This window comes from Poecilia mexicana, unplaced genomic scaffold, assembly GCF_051168715.1.
Source record: "Poecilia mexicana isolate PSO_F unplaced genomic scaffold, ASM5116871v1 scaffold_4, whole genome shotgun sequence".
NCBI classification, from domain to species: domain Eukaryota; kingdom Metazoa; phylum Chordata; class Actinopteri; order Cyprinodontiformes; family Poeciliidae; genus Poecilia; species Poecilia mexicana.
In genome coordinates, this window is record NW_028263373.1 from 13,331,860 (window position 1) to 13,343,952 (window position 12,093).

General features: G+C 41.6%; 1 protein-coding gene across 2 annotated transcripts in view; it reads left to right on the top strand.

Annotated features, from left to right (window-relative positions):
* Positions 1-12,093, top strand: part of cep350 (centrosomal protein 350) — a 33,218-nt gene that overhangs the window by 16,856 nt on the left and 4,269 nt on the right. Inside the window, exons 16-35 of one of the 2 annotated variants that reach the window (XM_015006070.2) lie at positions 104-234; positions 340-503; positions 998-1,108; positions 1,225-1,365; positions 1,538-1,674; positions 1,990-2,097; positions 2,177-2,397; positions 2,566-2,780; positions 2,959-3,237; positions 3,318-3,467; positions 3,585-3,727; positions 4,894-5,016; positions 6,594-6,850; positions 7,152-7,351; positions 7,511-7,655; positions 8,183-8,343; positions 8,476-8,609; positions 8,953-9,014; positions 9,120-10,930; positions 11,339-11,857. In XM_015006070.2, coding sequence (XP_014861556.2) covers positions 104-234; positions 340-503; positions 998-1,108; positions 1,225-1,365; positions 1,538-1,674; positions 1,990-2,097; positions 2,177-2,397; positions 2,566-2,780; positions 2,959-3,237; positions 3,318-3,467; positions 3,585-3,727; positions 4,894-5,016; positions 6,594-6,850; positions 7,152-7,351; positions 7,511-7,655; positions 8,183-8,343; positions 8,476-8,609; positions 8,953-9,014; positions 9,120-10,930; positions 11,339-11,857 — 5,212 coding nt within the window. The remainder of the gene's footprint in view (positions 1-103; positions 235-339; positions 504-997; positions 1,109-1,224; positions 1,366-1,537; positions 1,675-1,989; positions 2,098-2,176; positions 2,398-2,565; positions 2,781-2,958; positions 3,238-3,317; positions 3,468-3,584; positions 3,728-4,893; positions 5,017-6,593; positions 6,851-7,151; positions 7,352-7,510; positions 7,656-8,182; positions 8,344-8,475; positions 8,610-8,952; positions 9,015-9,119; positions 10,931-11,338; positions 11,858-12,093) is intronic. The other variant, XM_015006071.2, reaches the window with a different exon arrangement.

Here is a 12,093-nt window from a genome sequence, read left to right on the forward strand (position 1 = left end):
TAAAATTGATTCACCTCGTGTTGAGGAATTGCAACACCTGTAAGTTACTGATACGGTTTCCTCAGATGAGCCATAATAGATTTTTGATTTGCCGTTTTCACAGACCCAAACTGGTTTCCTCGTCCTGCTCTCCAGACCTCAGCTCTTCTCTAACGGCAGACTCTCTCAGTGAGCATGTGAGAAGGAGCTCTCATAATCCAAAAACATCCAGCAGAGCAGAGTCATGGTCCACAGGTACATGAAAAGCACATAAATGTTTTATTGATTTTTATGTTCAACCAAATGACAGATAAATATGCCAGATGTTTCTCACCTTGCGTTTCTTTGTCCTCCATCTAGGTGAGCTACAATATTCACCTGCTGTCTTGCAGCAGCGCATGGCAGCAGAACTGCAGTACTTGGAGACCATTGAAGAGTCAATCAAGCAGCTGGGAGACGTGGAGAAGCTGATGGGCGTGTCCATGGCACAACAGGAGAGCACATCATTGACCCAAATGCTCAAGGTAACGAAGAACATTTGCTAGTTGGGAGATGATAAGGAGGGGAATCTCTGTTGTGTAATTACTTGCATCATTAATGTATAGATAATAGTCGTTACGATAGTTTCATCAATAAAAATAGTGGCAATTTGTTGTCTCAACTCAGCTATGCTGTATTCAGTGTTCTAGTATGTAGATTTAAGTATAATAGCTGAAAAAAATCCCAACAAAGCATTTTTTGCTATTTTGATTTTGCACACATTAATATAACATTTTTGATCAAATGGATTTTTTGGCTCTTTATTTAGCTATTTTGTTTAGTAAAATAATCAAAGTCTCACAAAAGCTACAAAAAAGCTGTTGGCCCTTGAAGACATTTTGTTTTAATATCACTGTACTTGCACTAAAATTAACGTTTTCACTGGAAACTTTTTACTAATTAACCTTACCCGTCTCATACTATTTCATACCATTACAAATCTACTCTATTGACCCGTTCCTTGAACTTTAACCTTTAGGCCAAGCAGCACCGCCATGAGCAGGAACTCTATGAGCTGAAGATCAAGACCGAAAGAGAAGCTCTCGAGACAAAACTCCAACTAGAAGAAAACAGACAGAGAGTTGCCAGAGTAATACTCCCCTTTTCCATTATACATATTTTCTTTGAAGACTCACTCTTGTTTTTCATGTTTTCAATCCCAAAATGTAGATGTGTGTGCAATGTTCATGCGTGATTTTTGTCTAGGCTCATTTAGAGCTACAGGAAAACTTGGCAACATCACAAAAGCAAACTTTGGAAGGTCTCCAAGAGTCAACTTCTAAGATGATGAGCCAACAGGCTGAAGCAGCACGATACACAGCAGATGCTGCCCGACACATTAAGGAGGTTAGCAGTAACTTCCTTCCTCTTTGCCCAAAAACATCTTATGTTCCAGTTTTTCATCAAAAGATGATTGTTCAGTTAGAGAAAAAAGTCAGAGGAGAGACAGAAGAATACTATGTAAACGGTTGAATGTTTACTTAATGACTGGTTTCTCGTTTTGTTTCTGGCTCGTCAGATGACAGACCTGGCACGATCCCAGATTGCGGGGCATTTGATAATCCCTCCTGTTGCCACTGATTCTGCGATGTTGGTCCAGCAGGAAGAACTAAATAGTCCCTACACAAAGCAACAAGACAAGGCAGACTCTAGCAGGTAAACCACAACATTCTTTGGTGTTTATGCACAACCCATTCTTAACTGAAAATATTTATCTTGACATGTTTTCACATTTGTATTGCTTAATAAATCAGTGCACCCCTACAAAATACTGCACCTTTAAAGTCATGCGGCTTCTACATACTTGCATCTTGGTTAAACTAAAGTCTAAATTGAGTTAATAATTCTAAGAATTGTTCAAAAAGTTGTACAATTTTTTTTGCAAAATTGTTCCAAACCTCCCCCCAACTTAACTTTGATGCAGTAAATGGGTTTTGTCTAACAAATTTTCCTTTCTGGGTATTATTTTAGATTTAAAAGTGAGATTTCAGACCACAGGATCAGGTCTGGAGAGCCCTCAGCGTCACAAAACAGCCTCAGTCAGTCTGACTCTCCATCTTTCAGAAGACCAAACATCAGGTACCAATAACCTTCCTTCCGTAGCTCTCCATCAAAAAGCAACAAAAGACACTGAACCCGCTTAATTCTCCATCCTCAGCGGGTCTCCATATGGAAGCAGCCAAACCAGCCCATCACATGCTCCATCAGACCAAACAGAAAGGCCGAACACACAGTCTGGTGAGAGAAAACAGAAGACTGAGAGAGTTGAGGAGAGGATGAAGGCGGAAGCAGCCAGCAGCTCTGTTGAGGAGGACGTTATAACAGCAGCAAATGACTCGCTCTACAGCGAAAGTATCGCCTCTGCAGGGGACGAGAAAGGTACTGAACAGCAGGCACACTCTGCAGGTTCACGCATCCATTTAGTAATCAGAAGCTAATGGATCTCTACCACCAGCATAAAATCCCCAATGGAAAAGCACTCTTGCCATTAATTGTCCTGGCATTGAATGTAAAGGTACAACATACAAATCTTGTCTGGTCCGCCAGGAGACACTACATCTGTGGCCACCGAGTACTCTCTAAAGTTCGATGAGTCCATGACGGAGGATGAGATAGAGGAGCGCTCTTTCCGTTCTCTGCTGCCGTCCGAAGCTCATCGTCGGGGAACTATGGAGAAGAAGTCGCACCATCAGAAGGAGGAGGGCGCAGTCTGCCTCAATGAAACGTTGGTCCCAGAGACGGGGTCATGCAGTTCCTTCAAGGTGAGAAGATGCTGCAGACATCCATATAAACTCTTGCTCTTCTGTTATCAATAAAAATTACTGCAAATGATTACCATTCTGTTTTTTTCCAACCTAAATGGTGTTTTTGAACATGTCTTAATGTTTTTTTTTTAACCACAAACAATAACATTTCTTCCTATTCTTGGCCCTCCTGCAGTCTCACGATGCACACATAGCCTTTTCTGGTGGGCAGGACAGCTTTTCTCAGTTCACAATGGAAATGGTGCGTCAGTACATGAGGGATGAAGAGGTAAGACTGCAGCACCAGAGCTCTCTGCTCCATCTACGGCAGAAAGCTCTTAAGGAAAAGACGAGGACAGAAGTAGCCTGGCTTGAGCACCAAAAGAAAAAGCTGAGAGACAAAGGAGAGGATGACAAAATGCCACCAATCAGGAAGAAGCAGAGGGGGCTTCTGCTTAAACTCCAACAGGAGCAGGTATGCTGGGATAAAAATTCTGTCTTTCTCTTATAAGGGGACAGTGCTTTATCTTATTATGCACCACAATGTTTTCTCAGGCTGAGATCAGGAGACTCCAGGAAGCCAACAGAGCAGCTAGAAAAGAAAGGCAGTTGCTGCTGAAACAGCAGGAAGAGATTGAACGGATGAGAAACTCAACACTTAGGCTGAAGGAGCGTCTCAAGTATGCAGAGGGAGATGCTCCCCCTGTAAGTACTCGCTTACCCTCAGCAGAGGGAAGGAAGGACGGATTATTTGCTCTACAGAAGTAGAGCCTAAAGCAATAAAGGAACTCCCTGTGTGTCTGTCTCTTGTAACATCTGCAGGAGATGCCGGTGTCGGAGCCTTCAGGGTCTGAGAGACTTCCTGGTGAAAACCGCACCCCCTCTCCTTCGCTCTCCATTTCTGGAAGTGAGACCAGCAGCATCATGCAGAAGCTTAAGAAAATGCGATCTCACATGGATGAGAAGTAAAGATTTTGTTTTCATTTCTATACATTTATTGGTACCATTCATCGAGATTTCATTTATATATTATGGATTAGTTCACCACCTATACTTTTTGTTCTTCATATAATTTTTTTCCATCTTATTATAACATTTCATTTGTGCTTTACTGTCAGTGTGCTGATATTGCTCTATTCTTGCACTTAGACTGCTGCAGTTAACTTTAGCTTTTACAGTTTTTCATATATATATAAAAAAAAACTTTGTGAGAGATTATGATTATGTCTTAAAATATGAGCAATTAATATTAACATTCATTTTCAGTAAAAGCAGATAAAGATCAAAACGGATCCCATAGTTTCTTCTGGGCACAGGGGTCAAACTCTTACATATACTTCTGAATTCAAGGTGGGACGAATTGAAGGTGTGTGACTTAATCACTTTGTGTTCAAGTCGCTAACGAACATAAATGCTTGCTTATGAGGAAGCTACGGTTTTTAATTGAACCGTTTTGGATCAGGGACACATCTAAAGGTTTTATGGCCCTGCTTTAGGGTTTAGTCTTATTTAAGATCTTGCAGTCTGAAGTATAGCATTTTTTTAAGTTTTTGCATTTAGACCTCAGCTATAAACGCTAAAGACCTTGTTGCCAGTTTGTGCCAAAGCAAAACAATTTCTAACATTTCAAACAAAATACCTGCATTTAATTATATTTTCAAATATATGTATATTTATAAATGATGTCATGGAGTCAACAGCGGAGAAGAAAATGGTAAAAGTAACGATTCCAACCATACTGGTAGTTTTTTTGGTGTTTGCTCACATCAGTTAAGAGTTTTATCAGATTGTTATAACACTAACTCTCAATTCCTACCACAATAAAATTTTTCCCAATAATAATAATAAACAATAGTGACTGAAACTGATGCTAGCTGAATATATATATTTTTTTTTTACCAAAGGAATATTAATTAATCTCTTTACACTTAGCTGTAATGACACATAACCATTTCCTCAACACTTTCTGTGCAATAGAACCACATTTACTCATATTACTCTCTCCTTTTCTCTCTACATGTTCTTTCCCTATTTGTGTCTTTAACAATCTGCGTGCGTGCGTGTTTGTGTGTGTTTCTGTGCCCTTACGTGGCTCTTTTGACTTTGTCTGTTGCGTGCTTGTGTGTTGTAGACACTGTTCCCCTGTCCACTACTTCTTCTCTGTGTTCACGGCCCACCACTGGGCCTCCCTCAGTGTCTGTCTTCCCAACCTCCACCCTAAATTCCAGCTCTTTATCTACAACCAGTTGGTCAGGTACTGTACAGTGCTCTCTTTCTCTACCTAGCTCTGCTTGGCTCCACTCCCTCTCCCACCGCCCCCCCTCCAGGGAACATGCTTGTGTGACCCACTGGGACTTTGTGGAGGGTGGGCTGGTGGTTAATGCCTGATTGAGTGTGTGTGTGTGTGTGTGTGTGTGTGTTTTTCTTTTTTGTGGGGTCTGAGGAGGGTCTTTGGGAGAAGAGTTGAAATGAAAGCTACAAAGGCCCCAGTGGAAAGCTGATATAATAAAATAAGCTAATCTTCTGACAGTTTCAACTTTGAATATAAAATTATTTATTTTTATTTTGAGTATTTCCGCATTTATTGAGAAGGGAATCCATAAATTTTATTTTATATGTCTGATATTCATGAAAGTACAAATTATTTGCTGCTTTTGATGGTCTACGGCTATGTTTATTTAATAGGAGTCTTCCTTGTTGGATGGGAACTTCACTTATTTCTTTTCTTCAATTTAAGTATTTTCCCCCTTTTTTTCCTCTCTTTATATGAATTATGTTTAGAAAAAAAATCTGAGGCCCTTTCTAATTGCCGAACATCAATGGGTTGTTCAACCGGCGGCCCAGTTATCGATGACAGACACATTTTGCAATGAAACACTTTGGCTCACAAGTGAAAGATCTTGTAGAAAACAGATCCAAGATGGTGTCCTCCATCTCTGTAATGAGCTCTGTAAATCTTATCCTGCTCCTTTACTATCCAACTGTTGCATCGAATGGATAATAAGTACAGATGGTGCCTGGCTGTAATGGAGTTTAGTGTCCGAGTTGTCATCAGTATGCATTAGGTCAAGAGAAAAGCTTCCTAATTAGATCACGGCTAAATAATACTGCATTGTAATAGCACCCACAGCTGTGGTAGATAACACTGCAAACACATCTATACTTGACTTCTGTTTTTAATCTACAGTTACAATGTTTTGCATGTAGAACATGCAAAACATTGCAAACGTTTTTAGAACAGATAAAAAAATACTAGAATATAGGCGTTTTTTAAAAAGACAAAGCTGTCAGTGAGTTCCTTATATTTTCATTTCATCTTTCAGTAATTGCTAAATATATCTGATGTGTGTGAGAGATCAGCAACCAACCCCTAGCTTTGAGTCTGATGCATGAATTTGAAATCTACACCCATATTTTTCTACTCCTCTTTCAAACTGAGCAACATTTCATCACTTTTTTATTTTCTGGGTATATTATTTTTATTTGGAGTAATATTTCAGGCATGTATTGAATGTGTGTGTTTTTTTCCCTGTGTGTGTTGCACAAAGGTTTGAGGTGAGTTTGCAGTAATAACTGGGATGTCTTGGTGATTTGGGTGTTTTTGATTCTTTAGAGGTCCTGTTTAACATTTATTCTTTGTCTTGTTTCTTCTTCTTCCCTCATTTTATGCTGCTACTCTTTACTTCATTTTCCACTTTCTTCTTTCACTCTACTCCCATCTTCATTTTATCTTTTCTCCTTACATTTCCACCGTCTTTCTAAATCTATTGATCCACTTCCTCTTCATCCTTCGGTTCTTTTGCTTCGTGTTTCAACCATGCGCCTCTGCAGGTTTCTGACCAAGCGCGAGCAGCAGCTGATGCAAAGGCGACACCATGCAGAGGAGCTGCTCCAGTGGAAACAGCAACTGGACAAGGAGGAGGCGGAGGTACGAAGGATGGAGAAAGAGGCCTTGGCCGCCTGGGACCAGAGAAGACCTCTGGACAAGGACCATAAAACACCTGACAACGTTGGAAAAGAAATCAGTGAAACTGGGTCGCAGGCATCTCACCACCAGAGCTTAGAGGCCAGATCTGACAGTGAGAAGGGTGAGGCTGTGCTTTCAAAACAGTTTACTTCCTGGTTCTTATTGGAGGAGTTCAGGACTTAAATTCAACCAGATCGAACGATTTAATTCATTTTTCACAACTTTTCCACCCTAAATCAGTTAGTTTATTTCCCCTAGTAATTACCATAAAACAAGCTTATCTTTGATTCTGAAACGATAAATTCTGCAGCTTTTTGCTTAACAGTTTCAGGTGTGAATTTAGAACCCATTAATTTTTTTTTTCTACAATTCATATAATTATCTTTTAAAATTTAAATTTGTTTAATTTGTTTACTTTTCAGAGCTTGTAAGCGAGGACAATTACTCCTCAATTACGACCGAGTCCAGTGTACACACAGAGGCGCTGGCTTCTCAGCACCCACTCAGCCCGTCTTCAGCACATCCGGCTTCAGTCGTTGAAACACCTCTGGCCTCCATTCAGGGCAGCCATGCTACCTACACACAGGACTTTTCCACCGAGTCGCAGTTACCTGCAGCAAAGGTAAAAGAAATGTTTTGTGGTCACACTTGCAAGTTTAAAAATGTTGAGGATGTTTTGTTTGCACACACATCTATAATTGATGCACATATTCCACTTGTCAGTTTATCTGTAGTAAATGTCCCTCTTTCCATTCTTCCTCTTCCTGTCTGTTCTTTGCAGTCCTCTTTAGTCGAGGGCAGCCGCAGCCCTGCTGCCTCTCCATTAGACAGCAGCAGTAAGACCAAGATGCAACACCGCTCCACCTCCCGGACACACAGCGAGGTTTTCCCTGAGGTCCTTGGAGCCGCCACAGCTATGCCGTCTGGTAAGTTACTCTTCAGAAATGCACACATTTTAGAGGCTTGTTGTTTTTTTAAAACTTGTTTTTAGATGAATATGAGAGAGATAAAGCAACAGAGTGGACATAATGCAGCCTATTGCTGGCACCATGTGGTTAAATGCGACGTGATGCTGCCAGAAGTACATTATGCGAGCACTTTACTGATGCCTAACTGCTTCGCTCTGGGATAGGAGAGGCAAAAACTGCATTTTGCTTAATGTACAACTGAAGTTTTGCTGGCTCAGTTTTGCAGTTAAATGTTTTATTCATTTAATTCACCGTCAGGCCTCAGGCATAAACCTTTAAGCTGCATAATTCTCTCTGTTCATTGTGTTTATGAAAATGAACTTTACTCTCTCTCAGTAAAGAAAATGTACAGTAATACCCCCAAAAATCTGTTCTAGTTTCTCTGGGCGAAATGTGGATTATCCTCTACAAAACATTGGATTAATACTGGGTTCACCTCCTAGCTGTGATTTTTTTTTTTTTTTCACATCTGAATTTTCTTGTAGAAAACATTTCAGACCAGAGTGACATCGAGAGTCGTATCAAGGCACTGAGAGAAGAGCTGAAGAAACGTAAGATCATGGCCCACCAGCTGAAAAAAGAGCAGAAGAAGCGGCAGAAGGAGCGCCTGAAGGCACAGGAGGCAACTCTGTTGAAGAAACTGGAGGTAAATATGTTTGGATAGTCATATATGCATTTGAAATAATATCTAACTCCTTTAATTGTTTTGGCAAATTCTTAATAATTACACCTAATTTATTTGTGTCTTTTATTTTATTTTTTATTTTATTTGTTTAAGAACTACAACAACTTTATTGAGAAAACGAAGGCGGAACTGAACAAAGAGCCAGACTCGACTCCTGAGACGACGTCACACATAAATGATTCCAGCTACATTTTGGAGCAGTCGTCTGTTAAACCCTCTTCACACAGGTACAGGAACAAACTGTAGGAGCTGCCGTCAGTATAGTTTCATATAAAATGCAACAACATACAGAACCCTGCATAAATATTTATACTTGGTCTTGATGCTGTTTTTCATGTAATCAGGTGAATTCCGACCACAACTAGATGCACTGAAGTTTATTCAGGAATGTCTGAATGAAGGCAGACTGAAAGCAAACTTACATCATAATTTTCAGCTTTGTATTTGTAAAGAACCATGTCTAATTTCCTACTTCACATTAGAATGAAACTCAAATGCCTTTGAAAGGAACCCTATGTGCATCGTATTTTTAAAAACATGGGAATCATTTTAATGCAAACTCTTTTTCAGGTCTGACGCGATCAAAAGCGCCACCTCTGACCGGACGCTTATTGATGCATCAATAGATCACAGTGAGTAGTTTATTATCGATGAGAAGCTTCCACATGAAATCTATTTAAAAAGTAGCATCATTTTAAAAATATCCTACAATTAATGCTGCTCTCCTGTTGTGGCAGATGCCATTCCTCAGCCGAACGACAGCAGAACCGCATCCAGAGATTTGCCCAAAGATTCTCCCAGCGTCGTCATGTACAGCAGACCAGAAAGCGATCATCTGTCAGAGCCTCTCTCGAGATCTGTTTTCAAGCCAGAGTCTGAGGAGGAGAAGGCTTTGTCTGATCACAGATCTGACATTGAGGAAGAGTTGGATGTGGAAGTGAACTCCAGGTCTGAGGACGAACAGTCTCACCACCTTCTCAGACTCGACTCTCAGGAGAAGCTAACTGCATCTGAACGCGTTCTACCTTTCACTAAGGAGGAACACGAGCAGTCTCTGTCTGGCAGTTTAGATCAGGAAGAGCCGAAGAAACGCAACAAAATACCCGAGGCGGAGGAAGCTGTGACATCAAATAATATTACGCCCGGAGCTCCTTTTTCAGCTGTTGTCAACCTGGAAGCTTCACCACGTTCAAGCCGCAGCCCTTCACCCACTGAGCACCCTCTCTCCCCACACTCGGTGGGCTTCTCGCTCAATAAAGATCCACTCATAAAGGATGTTGAGACTTCTGCTGGAACCGACGGTTATCAGGAGGACTTTGAATCAGCTAATTCGTCCCCCAGGGACGAACATATTTCTAAACATGAGTCTCAAACCTCCATTCCCCACACAGAACCTAAGCATTCAACTAAGGAGTCATCCAGGACAACCCCTCCATTTGACCATCAAGATGATGAAGAAGAAGAAATACCTGAGGAGATGAGTCAGCATTCTGGCATCAATGAACAAAGCCACCATTCAGAAAAGTTACTGGAACTCCAGCCGAAGGAAGAAGATATAAAATTAGACAATAAGACAGAGTTTTCCAGCCAAGCACCTGCGTCTCCCCCTCCCGTCGAAGATGAAATGCCAGGGTTCCACCTTGGAGACCGGGTTCTTGTCGGAGGTGTTCAGCCGGGCACACTGAGATTTAAAGGTCCGACCAGCTTTGCCAATGGCTTCTGGGCTGGCGTGGAGTTGGACAAGTCTGAGGGGAGCAACAATGGCACTTATGATGGAGTTGTTTACTTTGAGTGTGAGGAGTCGCATGGCATCTTTGCTCCTCCAGACAAAGTCTCCCACCTCCCTGACAAGTTTGAGCTCTATGCAGACACCACAGAAGATGAGGACTCGTTCTGCGATGACTTATCTGACAAAGGCCAGAAAAAACACAAAAAGGTTAAAGACGGCTCTCAAAAACGGGAAGATCCAGAAATGCAAAATGAACAAACATCTGAAAAGGAAACTAAATCCAAAGACGAAATGGTTTTGGATGAGAACGATCAGATTCCACTCAAGAACAAAGCCCACCTCAATTCACAGCACCAGAAAGAACCTGAGCATCAGATTTGTAATGGCAACATGAAGGACATCATTTTGGACTTTACTGACGAATCCCGCACATTCCTCATCCCGGACGAAGATAGAATGGAGGAGAAGAATGAGAAGACGACCGCCATTATTGAGAGAAACGATGTTGATATCGAGAAGGACTTGATTCCTACGGATGAAATCAAAGCTGATGAGAGAGAACAGAAGAGCAGGGATCTGGTGGAGACATTCGCAGAGGAGCTCATCAACAACTTTATCAAAGATTCCTTTAAGCAATGCGCTGAAATAAAAAGGGCGAAAGAAGAAAAGATCAGAAATGCCAACCAGTCCGATGGATGTTCGTTTGTTGAAAATAACGACGAAAAGTGGATCTCTTCAGTGGAGCAAAAAGATAACCTGCCCTTCTTTCTGCCGGCTGAGAAGGAGGAGCTGTCTTCTCCTGAACTGTGCAACAGATCAGTGAGTGTGTTTCTGATTCTTGTTTAAGAGGAATTTTAAAACACCTGAAGTAAATCTCAAATAACCTGTGATGATGCAAGTTTTGGAAAATGACCTTCGGCTAATCAGTGAGAAAACACCAGCTGGGATATGACTTCTAGTTCTGGCAAACAGAAGTTGTTTATTTGAGCTGGAGGTTTTTTAATGTGTACAGTCAAAGTCCAGCCTTGTGTTGACGGACTATTGATGTGCTGGCAAAACTGAAAGTTGTTTTATCTTTCCCAGCAGAAAGCACGATAATGATTAAAGTGTAAAAGTATCAAATACATGGATATGATTGGACCACTGCTGACCTCTTACTTGTACTTGCAAAAAATCCTTTGTATTCTCTAATTTGAGACTGAAAAAAAGTACTTTCTTTCCCCCCAGGAGAGTCCAGTGTTTGGCCCCAGTGGTCAAGAGAAGCTTGCTAAGCGTCTGGCTGAGCTGGAGCTGAGTCGTGAGCTGCTGGAGGATCTCGGTGATGATCAGGACTGGTTCGATGAGGACTTTGGGCTCAGCTCACGGAGACAGCAGCAGAGACTCAAACAGAAAGAAGAGCTGGGCGGCGAACTCGGGAGGTCAGCCTCATCATCAGGGCACATGGGGGGGATGGTTTCATCGTTAGGTGGGGAATCACAGGTGAAGACCCCACCGAGACCTGAGCTACCCCTCCCCTTACCTCCCAAACTACCCGAGCAGCCCGCCATGGTTGTGCCCCACTCGGCCACAGAGGTGGAGAAAATGGTCCATTCTGCCACACAGGAGATCTGGGAGACCTTTGACCTGGGAAGGAAGGGGTCTCTTATCCTTGAACATCTTCCAAAGCCGACGCCTTCCCCGGAGTATTTAGGTAAAGAGTCCAGCAGCCAGGACCAGGAAGTCCTCTCCATCAGCAGCTACAAAAAGGTAAAATTAAGAGGGGACAAACCAAGAAGAAAAAATTGACAAAACCAGCCTAATACCAAAGGTCTGAGTGTCTGAGTTTTTGTTTTTTTAAGTAACTAAAAGGATTAAGAGTTTGTGTCATAAGTCCAAAATATATTGGCAGTTTTTAACTAGAAACATTGAGAGCACTGACTTACCCAGGGATTTTATGAGCAGTATTTATTTCTTGGCTCCAATACCAAACCAAGTCGCTTAAG